This window comes from Agelaius phoeniceus, chromosome Z (assembly GCF_051311805.1).
Source record: "Agelaius phoeniceus isolate bAgePho1 chromosome Z, bAgePho1.hap1, whole genome shotgun sequence".
Lineage (NCBI taxonomy): Eukaryota > Metazoa > Chordata > Aves > Passeriformes > Icteridae > Agelaius > Agelaius phoeniceus.
The window spans coordinates 63,351,204-63,372,542 of NC_135303.1; the positions used below are offsets into that span (position 1 = coordinate 63,351,204).

Here is a 21,339-nt window from a genome sequence, read left to right on the forward strand (position 1 = left end):
GTTTGTATGCTGGAAATATAGATTCATCATCTGTTAGAGTGTCTTGTTCAATTTTAGTTCTTTTTTCTCTAATTTTCTTCTTAACATAGAAGGATCAAATCTTGGGGGGTTTGTTATGATTCTGAAGCACTTAGAAGAAAAATCTACCTCCTAATCTTTACAAAAGCAGAGACCAGTCTCAAAAACAGAGGCTCTACATGCAACAGTTACTGTTTTACTTCTCAGGTACTTCCAATACAACTGATTAGCTGCAGATCTCTACTGCATTAGTAGGCACAAAAAAGTTAAGGCAAACTCTTATTTGTAAAACAGGAAAAGAAAAGGCAGCAGGGTAACACTGCTGAATTAAAAAAAAAAAAAACAAAAAAAACCAATTAGACAAGAGACAAGAGAACATTGCAAAATGAAAGAAACGCCACACAGAAAAGTTTAGAATACTTTATATTTCAAACGAAGACTTTATAGCTTTACAGAACAAAATTTCACTGCATAGAAAAGGAAAATTATTTTCTAGAGGTATTTTCAAGATTCAGATTTAAGGCTTAATAAAAACAGTGTCTTTGGAAAGACCAGACACGGTAGTCAAGAAAATTTATGACAACATATATTTTTCAGATGATGTTTAATTAACAACAAATTCAAATTGTTACTCATTGTTTGCTCATTCTCTGATGTTTAATTTTAAAGATAAAGCTTTTCCTTGACCAATTTTACAGACTTGTAAATACAGTATTGTAAAAAATTAAAAATAATTGTGACAATAAATTAAGAAAATGTGAGAAGGAGGAGGATGAGACAAACCCAACCCATCAAGGAGAAAATGCATTAGAAGCAATAGAAAAGTAAAGCAATAGAATTGAAGTATATTATATTGTCCTTCCAAGAGGACTTTGGGGGTTTTGCACATGAAATAAAATAGCAGCAAAGAAAACGGGTAAGTATAAGTGCATTTGTGTCCCACTGGAACTTGTTCTTATTAACCAAAACAGTAGTACTCATCAGAATCAATTTTGGGATGTTTATGCAGAGACTGTGAGTCCTCCGTGACAGAAGAATCACTGAATTTGTCCAGATCTGAAGGGGTTTGGTGACCAGGAACATCATCCACTAAGGTGTCCAAGTAACTCCCCACTGATATTCCATCCAGTCCATCACTACAGTCTTGTAAACTGCTACAGCTGCCATGGAGCGATGTCTCCTGACTTTCTAGCAAGCTGCACAGGCTTCCACTCAAACTGCTGCCTCTGCTGGCAATGGCTTTCTCTTCAAGCATCCACTTGATCGATTCAATGCTTTCATTGATGAGTAGGAGCTGGCGCATAAGCTTCACATCAGTGGCTCGGAGATTAACCTACAAGGCAAAAGTAATTAAAAAAATTACTCTTTTCAAAATCAAGCCAAAGAGCAGGCTTGAATGGGCTAAAATAAAACACAAAAAAAAAAATCCAGCTTTCCTATCTAGGACAAATATAGTTCAGTAACTAGTAAAAAACCCCACAAGCAAACAAACAAAAAGCCCCAAAAGTATACCTATACTAATACTGGTCAGCCTTGTATGCACTCCATTAACAGGACTGATAGTCAATGGCAAAACTTGTATGCACACTGGTACAATGCCATTTAGATGAGAAACACAGCTGCTATGACAACTCCTGGGGATAGCCTTTCACTAATCAGAGAAGCAAGACACAAAGCCATTTCTATTTACCATTACTCTAAGCTACTCATGGCTACAGATGTCTAGGCATTCACCCCAAGTTATCCTTACTATGGCTACCTGGGACACCTAAAATTTTCAGATGTGCATAATTTGGAAAAAAGTTTGTGGATATTTAACTTTTACTCACACTACTCCTGAGTGGACACTAAAATCTGCTATATAAATGTCTGAGAGTTGAAATATTTAATTTATTGAAACTGTAACTTTCAGTTATTTAAACCCATATTAGATGAAGGTGATGAAGTTCAGAGTTAAGTACGTATTACAGGCATGGAGTAAGCATTTGCCATAGCTAACTAAATAAAAAGTGGACATTAAGAACAAACTCCTACTTTCTCACTTAGTTGTAGTGGTTGAAACAAACACATAGAAGTGTTAATAGTAATGCAATATTAATGTAATATTACAGTGTTGCATTTCACAGATATGTTTGAGTTACCCATCCTAATGTTATCCTTAGCAGGCAAACTGTATAAAACCAATTTTTAAGTCACTTCAGCTGACAAATAAAGGTGAGACTTAAGCCTTATATTAATTGCTTCCTTCTCTTCATCTGAAACATCATAGATGCTGGAAAAAATAATCTGTGACCCTCCCATATTGAAAATTTGAAAGCCTTCACTCAACTGAAAAATAAAGTAAAAACAAGTAAGACCTATTACATCAGACAACAGATATTTTATACAATTCTTCAAGTCCACAACTGTACAGAAAAATAGCACCTGTATTGTTCATACACAATGGACTGGAACAGAATGAGTATTCTCAGGAAGCAAAGACTGTATCTTGTTTTGCCAAGAGTATAATCTGAACATGATCCTTTCCATACTCAAATGCCATCTTCTCAGTATCCCAAATTTCCCCAACTGGTACAGTTGTTTAAAAATTACTTTAATGTACTTTTATTCTCTTAGATACTGAAAGATTGTAGTGGATCCAGCTAGGACTCTTCCTAGCAGCTGTTATGGTTTTGCTCCCTGTATCTGTGACCAAAGCATGTCAGTAGCATTCCAGTGTTTTAGCTCTTGCTGAGCAGGGAGTGCAAACAAGGCCTTTTCTGTTTTTCACTCTGCACCCTCAACAGGTAGGCTAGGACTGAGAAAGATGCATAGAGAGGACAGAGATGGGACAGTTGACCAGAATTCATCAAATGGTTATTTCTTGCCATAGAATGTTGTGCCCAGCAATAACACCTGTGCATTTAATCTTTCCTTTACAGCTGCTGCTTGGGGGCTGGCTTGGTCTGCTGGTGGGAGATGGTGTGTCATTGGCTTTGCATCACTTGTTCATTTAATTTATTTCCTTAATTTTTAAACTGTCTTTGTTACAGTCTAAGTTTTTCTCACTTTTGTTCTTCTAATTCTCTCCCTCCCCTGATCCCACTCGAAGAGGAGAAGAGAGTGAGTGAGCAGCTGGTGCACCCTTAGTTACTGGCCAGGGACAACACAATGCAAAGACATTTCAAGCTTTCCCAGTAACAGACTGCCTGTGTAACCATCATATGTACTCCCAGCTTCCTTCCCCAGTCCCCAGAATGACTTCTGAATTATTCTCAATCCAGCATCACAAGATTTAACACAGCTAACCTGGTACTGTGCAAAACAGCTCTACCTACCATTCATAGTTTTAACAATATTGCCCATCTATCATTGTTTGAGAAGTGAGGTTATGAAAACAGATTGACCATTTTGTAGTTCTCCTGCCCAAGCCAATTCCTCTACTCTAACTAATAAATCACTATAAACCATTTGCTCGGCAACTAGGCTGTCACGAAAGCAGTAAATTACCCAACTTCTCAAATACAACTACAGACTTCAGCAACTTGCTGAAAATAAAATGCTCAAAGACAAGTTTCCCAAAAGGCTGATTAAGGAAATGTTTAACAGAACTAGCACCAACATGACTCAAATGAAATAGTCCCTCTTAGATAAAGTAGACATCTCATATATTTCAGATTCAGTTCACAGGAAATATTTTTTTCTCTAAATACAGCAACAGCTTTAGCATTTTTGTGGAATAGCCTTACTGGAAACAATTCTTTGCATTCCTGAGTACTAGAATACTCCTCCTCCTAGCTACCATTCTAAATCTCCCATATCAAGAGTGTGCTTTTCCTAAAGCAAATACTAAAAAGTAGTTTACAAGTGTCATCTTTCTTTAATATGGTTTACTTCATTATCTGTTCAATAACACAAAAATGCCAAAATGACATTTTTTGCCCCTTATGTGCTCTAGCACAGATATAATCACATGAGCTTTTACTCACTTATGTAGCTGCAAACAATTTATCTTGGAAGTTGTTGGAGTATACAAGTTGGAGTGTTTTTGGAGTAAACAAGTCAGTCCAAGACTGGTTCAGCTAACAGGACTAAACACAATAAATAAAATCTCACCATGCTTCACAGCTTCATGTGTTATGCACAGTAACAGGTGCATTTCAGGAACAATCTAAACAGTGTATCATAGCTGATACAGGCTTTTCAGAACAGTTTTTATAGCTGTCCCTTAAAGCTAGAGCACAGGACCACTATAGGGAAGGTGTGTGTTATTATGGACCAATTCTCATCAAAAACTTACGGTGTATAAAGAAAACTACAAAAGAGTAAAAACTGATTTCCTATTACAGGTTAACTTTTATATAGTTTTGCTTAGTCTTGCTCCATATATTTCCACAATAGTGCTGATCACAGGAAGGAATACTAAATGTTTGACATTAAGAGCTAGTCACAGCAAGAGAAAATAATGAAATTAAAGTGACAGCATCTTTCAAGTAACACATTCTGGTGGTGTAAGTGCACAGATTAGCATTCAGAAAAAACCAGAACTTTAATCTGGAAGGAATAGCTGGACTAAACACCTGTCTGTGTCTCCCTCTCATACCTGTTGTTCTAACAAAATATTTCTTCCTTTCTTTTGGTCTTCTGTAATAATACGTACAACACTCTCATAACTTGTTCAAGAGAATTGGTACATATATAAACATAAGGGCTTTTGTGTACATATATATGCAAAGAGACACGCAAATATCCATGCTATTTTTTAATATAATTCAGTGTTTTTGAGAAAGATTGACTAGGTTATTGCTTTTAGAATAAAACTCTTAATGACCAGGACTGCTAACAAAGACAATTATTGCTTCCTGGCAGTCACCCAAAGTAGTGCATTGATCACTTGGTTTTTGGATCAAAGTCACATATGTAGTCACAATTTGGGCAAAACAGCCTTGTATTCTGCTGCTGTGTGTTATGCAGACATAGCTTGCAGTCAGTTCCAAACACAGTGGGTCACCTTCCCCTCCAGAAATGGCAAACCTAGACTGGTAATATACCCTGCTAAGCTGCGAAAGCTGTTTGAAATGTTAGATTCTTCCTGCAGATTACTTTCTTTTAAATTGCTTGCTTCACATGCTGCTTCTTCTAATTACAGGAACTCTGCAAGGATATTAATGGCAACCATAAAATGTGGCTTCAGGAAAAGATATCCCTAAGTTTATTTAAATTATTTCATTTTCATTTCTTCTCAACACTTTTATGTTCTGTGCTGTAAAGAGTCTACTAGTAAAAGGAAAAGAAGTGAGGGACCCTAAATAAAGTATTTTTTTCAGGTTAAGTTTTTTTGCCAGAGCACAGTGAAGTAAGTCCTCACAAGAGGATTCAGGGAGATATTTAAGTCACTCCGATCAGAAGCTCTGCTCTGCATCTCAAAATGAATCTAGGGTTAGCTGCTCTGGAATCTGTGTTCTAAAACATCTTGAGTTTGGACACAAATTCCATGATAAGTGGAAATGGATGGAAACAGTAGCAAAGTACTCCTGGGGAAGTCTCTCAGACCTTCCCAGGCCTGGGAAGTCTTGCAGAAGTAACAAACATGGGGAGGGTTAGATGAAACTACCTGCAGCCAATTCCATCTCTTGCTAAACACTACCACACCCATCTCTATCTCACTTTTTTTTTTTTATAAACAGAATTTCAAACCTGTAGAACTTTTCCACACTAAATAGATCTGCATAACCACTATGGTTCAGGAGTATTAATGCTACTTTTGTTTCCATTTCCTAAGATGCATCAAAGATAGCTTTCTGCTTTCCTGTTCAATTTCTTCTATTTCCCTCATTCAGGATGAAGAGCTTGCCAGCTATGCCTACCTCCCCTTTAAGTTTTAAAAGGGAGGTTACCTCAGCTAAAAATTGATGGAATTTACTATAGAATAGTAAATTCCATCAATTAATTCCAGATGCAATTAAAAAAAAGCAAACAATCAATGTCCAAATAATAATTTGTTTTGCATTTTGAGATGCCTCTTCTGAAAAAAAGCTAACCTTATTCCATTTTCTCCTGGTGTTACTTTTACTATTACAAACACTGAATAACAAGTTTTAAAGTAACTAAGGAAATTAATTTAAGAGGCAAAAGATGAGGGTGAGGAAAATAAAACAGTGGTTGGCAATTACTCAAGTCTTATCAAGATACAAATATAGTAAGAAGAAATATAAGGATAAAAAAAACTGGTCAATAAAACCTCATAGACTAATTCTGTGAGACCATAACAAGCTAAAATACCATAAGCAACTTATTAAAAATACAAAATTCAAAATACGTGAATTCAAGTTTTATTTAACTGTAGTCACCAAGTTAACAGGTTTACAACAGGGATGAGTCTGGAGACACACATAGGATTTGTTTATAAGACACATCTCAAAGCCTGAAGCATGCCATTTGAGGATGAGCAAGCTGAAAGTGGTACTGCAACAGCTTCTCAACACCAGTGAGTAAAAGAGATGCTCTTTTTTTCCCATTTAACATGTCTAAAATAAAATAAAATCACAAATAACAAATCCTGTCTGCTCCTTTAACAAACAGGATGATTAACAGGCTGTGCAGGAGCTACATCCTACTTAAATTAAAACATATGCATGTGCATGTCTTTAAACTTCTTGCCTGCTTCTAAAGTGTTCCACTGATTCAAGGTGCTTGCACTGGTTTCTTCATATAATTATGCTGCTTTAGGCAATGGTATTTCAGGATCAAGATGAAAAAAATCAGAATACCTAGGCTGACTTCTGAATTTGAACTTTGAATTCTCCTGAATTTGAATCTTCAGCATCTCCTGTTAAAAATGAAGGGAGTTTTACATGACAGAGGGTAAGAAGACAAGTTTACTGTCATTAAGTGGAAGGCATATTCTATGGAGGAACAGTAACTGATTGTGGGAATGTGCAACATGCACTCCACAGCAAAGCCAACTAACTGTGGTAAATTCAGACACCACAATAATTCAAGCTAACACAACCAACCTGACTGAAACTCTGTATAAGTTCTCTCCAAACAATGGAGATGTGGACCAAAGCCTGGAAGAGAATGAGACTGTTGGAGTCAAGGTAGGTGTTGCAATGTTCATCATTATGCCTTCTGTCTCTGACTGTGATTTACCTCACACTGAGCTAGCTAAATTAAATTTCAGTCAACAGTGAAAATTGTAGATCAACAGCTTTTTCTGCATCTTGTTTCTTTTAGCATGGACTTGTCTTATAATATATTGCTGTATCATTTTCCCATTTATTTTCTTCTGATTTTTAGGCTTGTGGTAAACTTCAGACAATGAGGGAGCACATAAAAAAGCTACATATATATACAAAAGCTAAATTTTTGTGATCCATTGCTGATTTGTAGTTATGGTTCATTGATCTACCTTCTTTCTGCAAAGTAAATGTTACACTGACCTTTCTCAGCTGTACTTCCACAAATGAGTCACAATAAAAACATTGTGGCAGACCACAGAAGTTTTGACCACTTAATTTTTGACTTCTTTTGCAAGAGTATGTTTATAATCTTGTATCTCTTGAAGATTCCAAATTTGTTAAAACCCTCATATCAGATTTTTTAGGTAGCGTTCATTACAATGGTTGGACTCCCAGCTGCTCATAAAGTGAGTAGTCATTGAGTTTTCAGTTTCTGTCTGCACCCTTAGCTACTTTAAACAGAGGGTCTAGCCTAGCCATTGTCCTGCTTCAAGTTCCCGCATTTCCACTGCAATCCTTCCCCAAGTGCTCACAATAAATATTTCCACAGGTCTGTATGTAAAATTTCGCAGCCACATAACACAGCTCTGAGCACAGTGACTTTTAATTAGGAAGGAGAAAGACCATGTGATTCCACATCAGCCACAAAAGGATTTTACTGTAAGGAAAGCTTACCAACCCATTAGCTAAAGCAAGGAAGTGGGCAGGTCAGGTCTGAGCCACCACCAGAATAATGTAGGAAAATACACCAGAATAATTAGGAAGCAGAGCAACTTCATGAGAAGCAAGTTAGTTCAGTAGGCAATGAGCATAAATAACTCAATGAGCTGGTTCCAAGGACGTATCTTGCAAATATATGAACAAAATGTTATGCTAATATGCTCATCATCTGATACAGGAAATTTCAGTACTGGCGATTTACATTTCTCTATTTTAATATTTTAATTTTATGCATACTAATTGTTTCCCTTATACTTAACAGGAAAATACATACAACCAAGCTGTGCAATTGTTTAGTCTTATTATCTCTGAAAAAATAGAAAAAGAGAATCTCAAGGCCTTTTTTCACTGCCTTGAAATATGTATGGTCTTGTCTGGGGAGTATGTGTGGGCAGCCTGCCAAGTACATTAATACCTTTGATAATAACATACCAAAGATTAGGATGAATCATTTGATCAGTAGGATATACTTTTTCTCCTAACATTATAGTGTTTGAGGTATCTTGTATGCTTAAGTGTAATAAAAAAACATTCCCGGGGGGGAAAGTATATTTTATTTTTTTGTTTCGTTTTTGGCCATCTCTTAATTTTGCTGTGAAAAAGATGAAGCTATTTAAGTATCTCCTAAGTAGATATGAAAATGACAGTCAAAAGGAAACATGACATAAAATTGAGAGCAAGTAGAAGGAAAAAAAAGTTAATTAGTTAGGTTCTTATTTCCTCACCTCCTGTCCAAATAAAACAAATGTTAAATAAGCTCTTTAAATACATGGAATTAGCACAAAATTCAAAGAGAGAAACATCCCATCACAGAAGGATAAAAAATATAAAAGGAAAATCCCAGCTCTTTTAAAGTTTAGTTGAATTAACATGAAAGAAAGCAGTGAGAAAATGTAGGGATGAAGAGGAAAAACTTCTAATGCTGCTGGAAGGTTTTACTGAATGTTTCCAAATATTTCAAACTTCTGTCAAAAAAGCTTCATCTGACCTTAGAAATGTATCTACTGTGACAAAGGTGAACATGTCCAGAACAATCCATAATATGGACCCACATTTGTTGACAGACAAGATAACTCCATTGCAAACATTCAGGTCAATATGAAGCTGTAACATTTGGCTGTGGGTGTCAGAAAGTGTTACAGCAGATGGACGATCACAGCATCATTATGAAGTGTTCTGGACACCAGCCACAATGCAGGACTACATGTCTCTTCTGACCAACATGAGACAGCACTGGGGCTCAAGAACATATGTAATTTGGTGTTTTGTTCATTGGATTTCACTCTCTGCCTTATTTATGTCTGTCCTGACCAAAACATACTCTCAGAAACACTATGCAGAAAATGAAAAAATATAATAACCACTCCATACCTGTTTATCCCTTCAAAACTAATTACTTTTAATACTGGTGGTGTGGAAATTACTCAAAAGCATACAACTAAAATAAAAGAAGATAATAGGGTTTGCTTACAGGTATATGCAAAGTTTGAAAATACTGCCTCTATAGAGATAACAGCAAAGTTTGAAAACATTTTAAAACCAAAAAAATCCCAAAAAACCAAACCTATAAAAAAAGTCATCAAAACACTCAACTTATTTCATTGAATGGCAACTGAGACACAACAATAGAAATACTGGAGAGAAATCTGAAATCTCTTGAAATTCAAGTCTGCTTTCACAATACCACTGGACACATACAATTAAAAAAAAAATCTTTACCTGAATCTCCCCAGAATTCAAAATGGAATTCTGTTTGAAACAATTCTGTGTTCTGGAGATGGGGTATATCCTTTTGAAAGCATATTTTTAATCTAACAACGAAATCTCTAGTAAAGGCAACCTGCAGTCCTATTTACTGAAGGTTTATCTGGATAAGAATAAAAAAGAACTTCAAGACAGCCTTGGTATTATAAATTATCACATGAGCTCCAAAAACACTTTAGTAGTCCTAGAAACTGATTTGCTAATAAGTGAGATTTTTTCCCCTATGAAAACATTATGAGAGTTAAGTTCCCATGATAAATTTTTGCATATAAATGAGTCAGTATCTTAAAAAATAAGGGGTTTTGTTTTGTTTTGTTTATGTTCACTTTGTGACCTGCTTGAAATTCCATGTCTTTCAGCTTACTTTTTCCTCATCCAAATCTCAGTGCTGTAATCACCATTCTCCTAAAATATGGTCCCTACATAGTCTTTACATCTCTCTGAAAGTACTAGCAAGTTTGAGGTCTTTAGATATCATCAAATGGCCTATTTTAAGTCTTTCAAACAAAAACACCTTTTTAAACCTCCATTTATCTACAAAAAAATATTAAGTAATTTAGTTCTTTCTCAGCTACTAAGAAGGTACCGAACAGCTAGAAGCTAACCTGCATCTGGGATGAAAGGAATAAAAATCAAGGACCAAACAGGCTACAACCATTTCTAGCAAGCTAAAATACTGAAATTGGCCAGCACAACAAGCTGAGCAGGCTGTTGAGAAATACACCAGCTGCAACTTTTGAGCCCTTTTGGCTCAAAACCCCAGAGATCCCTTTTTTTCCCACAGAACACACGACAGCAATTCATTCCGGAGGTCACAAGGTGTGATTATCAATGAATGTTTACAATTAAACAAACACACATCTTATGCTTCCAGGCAAGGATGTCAGAAGGTAGTAAGAGTAACCAGTCATGAACTATTAACTACTAGGCAAGACCAGGCACTGTAGGTAACATTTTCTTTCCACATTATTTGATCAATTCTCTAATCAAAAACTTATATCCACACCACATAGTGCAGTCCTCAGCTTCTCCAAAACAACTCTAGCTCATGCCATATACTTTTATATACTCTTTTACACTTTGCACTTAAACCTGTTCTTAGCAAAGATTTCTACATAGAGGAGCACTGGGGCATTATGATGTGATTCTAGTTCAGCAAATTATATTAATCCTAGCTGCCAATGCAATTATCAGATGTATGAGTAGCTTTAGAAGGAATCAAGGTGATTGCTTACATTTCTCATTTCTTCTTTGAGGAAGTACTAGCTACTAAGGTAGTTGGGGAGGAAAAATAAGGTGCAAGACTTGCAAAACATGGCTAGGGAAAGACATATATGGCCTTTCTGAATAACCAAAGGTAACCTGGGAAAAGAGAGAACTAGTCAAGGAAAACACAGCAGAATTTGGGCTAGAGAAGTTTGGTTGTATTTGAAAAGAGCTGGTAACAGCTCTGCTGAAGTAATTTTGTTATTAAACTTCACAGAGTACAAACTAATAACAATGAAGGAAAGAAATTACAAAATATTAAAGACCATAGTGGTTTTTTGGTTGCATTTTCTTTCTTGTCTGAAATGGGTGGACTGAAGCTTTGCACTGGTGAATGCCTAAGCAGCTTTATGAAGTTATCCTCACAGATGGCTACCTCATCTGGCTACAGGGAAAACAGCAACCTGCCTTCATTTCCCTGCCTCAGTCACAGCAACCAGTGGCAGGTGGTAACAAAGGAGGATGTAAATTCCACAGGCCTTTGAAGAACATCACTATTAGTTTGGTTTGCTAGTAGTAACACTCTTCTCTTGCAGAGAGGCTTTCTCCTCTCTCTGCTGCAGCAGGATTTACAGTTTTCTCCTACAAACCCTGTAACACATAACACCACTTGAAAAAATATTTCAGTGCACTGCACAATTCTGCCAAGACATGTGGACAAGCCATTAACAGTCACAGTGGTTGAAATAGCCCTGTGAAGGCAAAATGTAGTTGAAGTCACAGAACAGGAAAAGTCCTGTAAAAATTATTCTGCCTTCATATCTGCCCCTCTCATAGCTGTATAGTTTCAAGAAAACTAGAAAAATAGCCTGAAGTTTACAATGACTCCTTGAATGACTTGTCCAAGTTGTTATGTTTCTGTTCAGGCCCATCTAAATCTCATTAGTCAGAAACCTTCCTACCCATGAAAAAGGTTCTTCAACACCAAAATCCAACCTAAACCCCCTACATTATCACTTCCATTATTTAGCCTTTGTCTAACAAAGAAAATGGTCTGTATTAGTTGCCAAACTCCAAAGGCTGTGCCAGCCTTTCATTGTGGCTGGAACAGGTCTTCTCCAGACACACTCATAAAGGTACATATTTATCTCACTCCAGGAAGAACACTAGATATTCAGAATCAGAGAATCATGAGAGAATTGCAGTTGGAAAAAACCTCTGATCTAATGCCACATCACTGCTAAGGCAAGTTCAACAGGATCCAGTCCAGGCAGGTTTTAAAAATCTCAAGAGAGGCAGACTCTACAACCTCTCTGGACAGCCTGTTCCAATGCACAGTCACCCTCAAAGTAAAAAAGCTTTTCCTTATACATGGATGGAACTTTTTGTATTTCAGTTTGTGCTCATTGTCCCTTGTCCTGTCACTGGGCACCACTGAAGTGTGTCTGGTCCCATCTTCTTGACAGCAACTCTTAATCTATTTGTATACATCGGTAAGATCCCTGTTCAGCTATCTCTTCTCCAGGCTAAACTGGCCCAGTTTCTTCAGGCTTTCCTTATAAGAGAGATGATGCTCCAGACCCCTACTCATCTTTATAGCCCTCTGCTGGACCAGTTCTCCAAGTGGTTCCTTGTCTTAAACTGGAAAGCCCAAAATGGATCCCCACACAGCACACCAGATATGGCCTTACCAGGGCTAAATAGAGGCCTGTCTTCATGATTTTCACTAGTTTTCTAAAGAGGTGGCTAGACAATACAGATCCTATTCCTCCTTCCACAGAAATGCTTCATAGTTTCCTCCTTGGTGTCAGGACTGGTTTTTTTTAGTAATTTATAATTATTGGAAGGATCAAGGTCTGATCCTTCTGAAGTTTTTAAATTAAAAAGTCTTTTAAACTGAATGTTAAGAAAGTAATGTCCAATGTTTGCTGTAGCTCATAAGCAAGCATCTGAGCTAACAAGAGCAGTGCAGCTATCTCAAATGCAGCACTTCTTTAAACCAATGGAAATCCTGTAGGAAGAAAAGAAAAAAAAAAGAAAAATACAAAGCAACGAAGCTGTTCTATTTTTTTCTACCTTGGGGTAAAAATGTGTGAGCTTGAAAACACTTGTTGCATTATTGTTCTTAGCTGTGTTTCCTTCTGTACCTATAAAGAGACAGGGTTCATAGCTAAACCAGAATGCAGCAAAATGGCTCTTCTTCTGGAAGCATTTGAGTCATGAATGCAGCTGATATCTAACAGCAGCAAACAAAAATCACAAATTATGCCAGTGAAGTGTTTATAGAACCTGAAACCCCCAGAAACTGAATAGCAATTTACCATTGCTTGAAAGTCACTAAATGCTTTCACTTCATCTGGCACTGCACCCACCAGGGCCACACAGCATTGAGAGGAGTTCATTGTACAGCATGGCAAATGAAACATTTGGATAACTTCTCTGGCAGCTTAGCTAGTTTGTGTTTGCAGTTAATTAAGAAATGTGCCATACCATTCTCCTGACAAACTGTAAGTGTTAAGAATGGCTAGGTTGATGGGGATAGACAAGGATTGGATTGCTGAGGCCAGAGTTGCATTGGTGTGCCAGTATGCTCTTTTCCACGTTTATAGAACCTATAGGTGAGTTTCATTATCCTGACAAAATGGAGTAGCTGACTTTATATACTTATATACCTGACATACATATACTCTCTAATGTCCTTCCTTATCTTCTTCTATGGAAGAAGAGAAACCTGCTTGAGAGCTACTTCAAAAGAGGGGGATTCTCAGACATATTTTATCTTCAGGCAGGCACCAGAGGGACTCTGAAACACAGAACAAGTGACCAGTGAAATAAATGACCATCCCAATATCCTTATAGATTTGAAAAAGCTTGAAAGGTTGAACTATGTTGTTTATATCTTTCCAAGATTTAATACAAGACTGTTTATGGACCCTCTGGATGTGTTTTGGTCACTCATTTTGGTCACCCTCCAAATTAGAGGTGCTTCCAGTTACTTACCACGAGCACTTCCACCACAGGAAAAAGCTTATAGTTAGAAGCCACATTTATGGGATTAAGTCTGGATAGTAAAGGCTATGAGTCTGCCTTCACAACAAAAAAGTTTCCCTTTTATTATGAGACTGTCTTGTAGTTTTATGATCAGAGCTCTTCATCCTTACAAACAGTAAACAGAGAACCATCTTTTGGAACTGCTTACATATAGTAAGCATAACTTCCATGTTTATAAATGCAAGTGAAATCCATCAGAGAAATTGACTCAATTTAATTGAATTCCAATTGCTTTTCAACAGCTCAGATCCTCTGTCTTTTCACTCCTGTAACTTCATCTTCATTTGCTTCAGATTCCAGTAACCAGCCTCCCTTCCAGGACATGGACAGAAATGAAACACATGGAAAATAAACGTATCCACTGTGGAAAGTTTACTAGGTTTTGACTTTGAGGGTAGAGAACAGACAAATAATCTAGTAACCTTTAAAACATGAATTGAAAATCCATTATTTTTCTTTTACTATTTACTGTTAGGAAGTATTGAAGAGTAGAAATGCACTTGTTGGCGATCACCAACAAGTTTAATATACCTATTTGGTATTGTGCATTTCAAGTTTTTCCTGTTCATACACAAAAGATAATTTTAATTTGTTGTTGCCATAAGTAACCACATAAAATAAAGCATCCACACAAAATTACGATGATTAAAGGGCTGGAAATTCTGCCATAGGAGGAAAGACTTAAGGAGGTAGGTCTTTTCTCCCTAGAGAAGTCCTGGGGATAGGAGTATCTCTGCACAGCATTCCAGTAATTTGGGCTGATACAAAGAGGACCAGGAGAAGTTTCACCTTAATATGAGCTCAACTTTTTTCAGTGAAGGCAATCAATCATGAGAATGACTGAAGGCAAACAACCTCCCCAGTTACATGGCTGAGGTTTTCACGATGGACTGAATGATTGACAATGTCACCCAGACTCCCTTTCTAAAGGTGAAACCAGGTGGTCTTCTGAAGTAGCCCTTCCACCCCAGGCTATTCTATGAAAGCCATGCTGTTATGATGATTTATGATGATCAGAAAGGTTATAATCTATTTGCTAAAACTTATCATAAACTGTACAACTCTGTGCAGAAGTGGTTTAGTATTCACATCATTTCATTACAAATTGTCAGGAATCAGACTTCAAAAACCAACTTCAATGGTTCTTCTACTCTTGAAAAAGTAATCAGGAAGGAATAATGAAATTATATTACATGTTTTCTGAAAAAAAAGCTGGCAAAAGTCTCACAGTACATGGGCAGTCTAACTGGAAGTCTTGACTTTAGTATTTCTGATGCTGCTGTGATGATTCACATCAGACAGATGCATGCATACTGAAGTACCTCACACTGCTGCTGCTCGTTAAGGTACCAGCAAGGTTTCATGGACTCTTGGCCATTCAGCAGCTAAAGCTGAGTAAGAACAGACATAAACTCTGAGTACAACGTTGAGATGTTCTACAATTCAAATCCTTCTTTCTGCCAGGCACTGAGTGAGGTTTGCCAGTCAAAACATATGTTTAAATATGCATTAACTTAAATAACCTTGGTCAACTCATCCTACCAGAGATGATCTGAAAAAAAGGAAAACTTGGCAAAGTACTGGCACTATAATTAAGTTGCATTTTTTCCTTATTAGAGTTGATTATTTTCCCAAAGGATTAATCGACAAGATCATTTTAACGAGTCACTGTCATGATCGCTGCCCAATCTGTGTTATATGCAAAAATTACAAACTCCTCTATTACAACATGCAAACTGGAGTAGCACGGAGAGAACTTGCTAGCAAGATAGAGGATTAACCCCTCTTTCAGTGAACTTCAGGAGGACCTGGGGAAACAAGTTAATTTCTATTTCTGTATGCCTTCTTTTTGTCTAAGAGCCTCACTTCAGGGATTCACTGAATAACGGCTCTTTAAGAAACAAAGGTTAATCAAACTCACCTGCACAGTAATTTTATATTTAAGATTTTATCTTCAGTCAAGTTTTTAAGCAAAAATTACAATTAATCTAATTGAAAACCAGCATGTGATACACAGCTTTGCATTGCTGATGAGACACACTGAAGCCAGATCTTGGCTTCAGTTAAGACAACTGATGTTATCATACAAAACAGTGAATGTAGCAGCCTGCACCTACAGCATGTGTTAAAGAGATATTTCAAGTCACAGTTTTAGATTTTTTAAACGCAGTCCTTCAAAGAAACTAATAAATGCAGATCCTCCAAAACTGTGGATCTAATAAATCTAAGAAAATATGAAGTTTGTCAGACTCTTTAGAGATGATAGAATAGGGTTACTACAGCCCTGTCTTTCATTTAGCTTCATTAATGTGCTAGGGATGGTTAAAAAACAAACAAACCCAAAACCAAGAAAAAAAGTAAAAAGAAACCACACCATCAAAAACACCAAGAGGGATTGCCAATGTAATTATCCCATTTGCATTAATTCCAGTTTCATTTTGTTAGGTATCAATGTTAATTGCCTTTAAAAAATAGTTATACTGAAATTGAACTAGGAGAACAAAGAAGAAGAAAACTCAACTAATGAGTTAGCATGAAAAATATTCCTCTATCTTAAATGGCTTTAGCATGCTCAGCTCCTTGAAAATAGGATTATTTATCCTTCAGTCTAAAAACTGCTGCACTCAGTATACCGACCTGGATGATCCGACTCACTAACACAATTTGATTCTTAACAGTATTCACTGGAAGGAATCTCATTAAAAACCCCAGCATTGCCATCTACCCCTCACTTCCAAGACACAGCTTACCTTTTCTGCCTTAAATATTTTCATGTAAACCTATTTTTAAATTTTTGTATGTAATGCAGGTTATATCTATTTATATTTCTATCTTGCAAAGAGGCATTAAAGAGTTGAGTTCGGAAACTTTTGAATTAAAAGGGAAAAAACCCACCCAATCTCTTTCTTTGAGTGTTAAAGAAAATCTCCCTTTGAGTTACCCCAGAACTTGTGAAGGAGAAATGAGGTTTTACAAGCAGTATCATTTCAGGGTGCAGAATGAGACTCACAGATTATTTACTGCAGTGAAGGTGCATGTGTTGAATGGTGTCGTCAGAGCATGGTACACTAGAAAAAAGGCTGCAGCTATAAATTATGTTCAGCTCCCCAATGGAACATTCCACCTATAAGACCATGGGAAGAAAGATTTTAACAGTGAAAAATTTCATACTGAATCAAGGGTCAGATAGTGGGAGGTATTCATTCCACCCAAGTTTGACCAGACCACAGTGTTTTGACTCACACTGGCAATTACATCTTGCTTGTTCTCTAATTATGGCCTTATAACTCAAAGGTTTTCAGGATCCAATGTAGTCTCCATCATGGCCTTCATGGGAAAATGGAGGATAAGAAAAGCTAAGTAAACCTGGCCAAGCAGATTGGTTTTCAAGAATGATACGCTGTGTGCTTTGTGTGTGATTTCAGTGGCCATTAGCAAAATCAGGCTTGAGGTAAAAGGAGCAAGGGAAAGCCTCAAGTCCTTTACCCAGACACATACACCCCATCTATTTGTCAGGTACTGTGGCTCACAGTGAAACCCAGCATTTCCAAGTCAAACATTGTGTTTTTTTTATAAACCAGTAGAAAAGAAGGACATGAATAACCTTGGGTTTTATATGTTCACAGAAAGTTCTTCTCAAGTCTGGAATCAGCAAGTAACAAAAGCAGAGGTAGGTCTATCCAAAATTCTGTGAGTAAGCTGTAGAAGCTGCCATCATTGCCATAGAAGCTGCCATACAACTAGAAACAGAAAGGTGAACACATGACACTTGGTTTTGTAGTTGTTTCCAATTTTTGCATGTTTACTACTGCAGCAGCTATAGACTACTTTTCTACATGTCCAAGACTGTTGTCTTACACAAGACCTCCTATGCCTTGCAGCGAAGCCAAAGAATAATGCACTAGAAAGAGGTGTGAGATAAGAAAATAGATGTTTTAGCTCCATTTTAGAAATTATATGCAGTAAAAAAGATGAAAGAAACATAGACTGGAACCACAATTTTAACCTGATATTGTTCTTAAATTTATAAAATATGTCCGCTAAGAAAACTACAGAGGGGAAAGGGACAGATTAAGAAGCTGAAGAAACCCTTAGGGCTGAGGGAAATCCTGAAGATGCCAGAGCAAAAAAATCCAGGAAGGTAGTTCACTTTCACAGTCTGGATTACAGAAGACAGCTGAGAGCATGGGAAAGGTATAGATAGGGTACCAATACTTCACAGTTAGTCATTGTACTGGTGGTTTAATGGGCATATACAGACCAGAAGTGGTAAGAGCATTGTAACGTATCTCCTCTTACTCAGCATGAGAAATTAGTTTAGATAAGAAAAGTCAGTCAGTCACTGACGTGGCAAAAAGCAGGAGAGGGACTAAAACATGCTCCTGCTTACCGCAGGGAGAGAAAAGAGAGAAACTGGATGCAGGGAGGAAGAAGAGGCAAAAGAAGAGTGTGACATGAAATCTGCAAGTGCAAAGTAAGTGAAGAGACCAGCTGGAAAGGAAAAGGTGATATGGGCAATTCACTCAGGTCCCCTTCCTTAACAGGCCTACTTGTCTTGACATGAACAGTCATGCTCTGTTAAAAAGTCTTGGCTACCTTATTTGCTGCCTTTGCAGTCTGACATCCCATACATGATAAGCTACCTGCAGGTCACTGTATTACTATCATGCAAGCTTAAAACGAAAAAATAAGCATGAGATAAGCAGACAGTGTCTTACTCAGTATTAAATCTGAAATTCCCAGTGATCATTATCTAAAATCACAGAATAGCCTCGGTTGGAAGTGACTTTAAAGATCATCTAGTTCCAACCTCCCTGCCACGGGCAGGGACACCTTCCAAATGACAAGCAGAAAGGGACCCATAATGTCTCTGGTGCCGTGCCCCTGTCCCAGTGCCCCACTACCCTCTGAGTAAACAACTCCTTCCCAATATCTCTGCATCTTTGAACTCTTCCAGTTCAAAGCTGTCCCCCCTCATCCTGTCACTCCATGCTGTTGTCAAAAGCCCCTCTCTCCCCAGCTTTCTTGTTTGGCCCGGTCTAGTACTGAAAGGTGGCTAAAAGATCTCCACAGAATACGCTGATAGTTTGATTTGTGGAGATCTCTTAAATAGCACGAAGCCATACAACAGCATGGGTAATTTGTAAGTTACACCAAAAGATTAACATTTCCATCTTGGCTATTAACTCTCAGAATATCCATTCCCTTCCCCTTTTTGCCTAGCACACTTCTAAAAACCCTTACAAACCTACACAGCTATGTACCGATATGTAGCACTGTAGAGGGACTTGCGGCATGGCATTGAACTTGTTCACACAGAATGATATTGATTTATTGGCTGTAAATGGCTGAGTTCCAAGACTGTTGCATAAAGTTATCTCAACATATTGCCAGAAAAATCCCCATCCCAACCCGACCAAAATTCATCCCATTTTCAAATAAGCTTAATGACAGGAGCTACAGAAAGAACTGCTACTAAAAAGTGTCTTTTGACACTTTACATAGCACTCACTAATAAAAATGGAAGCTATCCGTGCTCACATATCTGAGGTGACCTGCATTGTCAAGATCATATCTGCTGGGTGTTCACTAATCACTTTGTCACTTGCTTGCAAAGAGTTTCCTTTTGGTTTGTCTTTGAAAAAATAAACCAGTTTAATGGCAACATTTTATGGCAAAATAAATACATTGAGATGGGAACATAAAGTAGGACAAGCACCTGCACTAAGTAAACAAGTTAGAGGATCTGAACTACATACAGGAGAGTCCTATCGCAAGTCACTGGCAGAAGAAAATATACCATTCAATCAAAGTAGAAATAGTTGTTTTTTCAAGAATTACTCTTCATCAGCCTGTTTGGAACTAATTAAGTCTCTGAAGTCCAGCAATCAAGTCCCCGAATTCCAGGCCAAATTTCCAGCCTGAAAATATCCTGTGTGTCTTTAGGTGCTGGTCATGAGAAGGCAACAGGTGCAATGCAGAAAATGCAGTTACGACAAAGGGATAGTGCATCATTTCATTTATTGGTACTCCAGCTTTCAGTACTTCTAACGAGCTGACTGGAACAGAAGCCAACTACGAGCCCCTGACGAACTGCCCCGCTGCGAGGGAAAGAGCCGACAAGTGCCTCGCTCTACGCCGCACCGACGAGCGGCCTCTTGTTCTCCCAGCCGGCAGGAGAGCCCTCGCTGCCGCCCGGCCCCACGGCAGGTGGATGCGCGGCGGCTGCTGCTGCGGGGGCAGGCAGCACCTCCTTCCCGCGGGGGCCCGGCCGGCAGGGCGCAGGCAGCGCGGTCCCCGTCCCGGGCCGCCGCCGGTGCTGCCGAGCGGTGCGGAAGGGCTGCGGCCGGCGCCCGGCTACTCACCATCTCCTGCCTCAGGAGCTGAAGTTTCGTCTCCAGACGGGCCAGCGCAGCAGGGCGGCGGCGGCGGGGCCCGGGGGCCGCGGCGGCGGGGCGGACCGGGAGCTCCTCCCCGCGCAGGGGCCGCGCCAGGCTCTCGGGCACTTTGCGCCCCAGCTTCTGCTCGACGTCGCGGAGGTCAGGCGGGGCGCCGGGCTCCATGGCTCGCCCTGCAGGGGCCCGAGGCGGCAGCGGCGGCTCTACCCGCGCCCGCCCGGCCGCTGCCGGGACGCGGAGGCGCGGAGAACCGCGGCAGCGCCGGGGACGGCGGATGCGCCGAGCGGGGGACCCGCGGCGGGCATGGGCATCTCCCGGGCGCACCCGCCCTTCCCGCCCGCTCCCCGGCCGCCGGGGAAAGGCAACAGCGGCCGGGCGGGGGCGATGAAGAAAAACGGCCCCGCTTCGTGTACGAGACCGCGATGCGCCCCAGTAGCTGCGGCCGGCACAGCGCGACCCGAGTCATCCCGCGTCCCGCCCGGCTGCAACTTTAAAGCCGCGGGCAGGTGGAAGAGGCGCGGCGCGGCCCTCCCACCGCGGTGCCCGTGCGCTGAGGCCCGGCACGCCCGCCCGCGGCCCCGGGGCGCCCCCGCACGGCGGGGACCGCCCGGCCCGGCCGCCAGGGCCGCGGAACACCGCGTCCCTCAGGGACAGCCTGGGGGACGGAGAGGAGAGGCAGAAGGAAAGGGAACAAGGGAAAAAATAAAAAAAGAGAAGAAAACTAAAAAAAAGTGTGAGAAAAATAGAAGGAAAGGGAGGAAGGGAGGAAGGAAGGAAGGAAGGGAGGAAGGAAGGAAGGAAGGAAGGAAGGAAGGAAGGAAGGAAGGAAGGAAGGAAGGAAGGAAGGAAGGAAGGAAGGAAGGAAGGAAGGAAGGAAGGAAGGAAGGAAGGAAGGAAGGAAGGAAGGAAGGAATAGGAAAATGAGAATGAAAGTGAAAAAAAAAAGGAAAATGAGAAAGAGT

General features: G+C 39.3%; 1 protein-coding gene across 1 annotated transcript; it reads right to left on the bottom strand.

The window, feature by feature from the left end:
- Positions 1–435: 435 nt before the first annotated feature.
- On the bottom strand, positions 436–20,966 carry LURAP1L (leucine rich adaptor protein 1 like). Its single transcript, XM_054652841.2, has 2 exons — positions 20,345–20,966; positions 436–1,351 (listed from the first exon to the last, which is right to left on the bottom strand). The coding sequence occupies exons 1-2, from the start codon at positions 20,540–20,542 to the stop codon at positions 977–979; spliced, it is 573 nt and encodes a 190-aa protein (XP_054508816.2). The 5' UTR covers positions 20,543–20,966; the 3' UTR covers positions 436–976.
- Between the last annotated feature and the right edge of the window lie 373 nt (positions 20,967–21,339).

Coding starts and splice junctions, on each gene's coding strand:
- LURAP1L (XM_054652841.2), bottom strand. CDS start 20,542: ATGGAGCCCGGCGCCCCGCCTGACCTCCGCGACGTCGAGCAGAAGCTG. Junction 1,352..20,344: donor AGCTCCTGAGGCAGGAGATG/GTGAGTAGCCGG, acceptor TTTGCCTTGTAG/GTTAATCTCCGAGCCACTGA.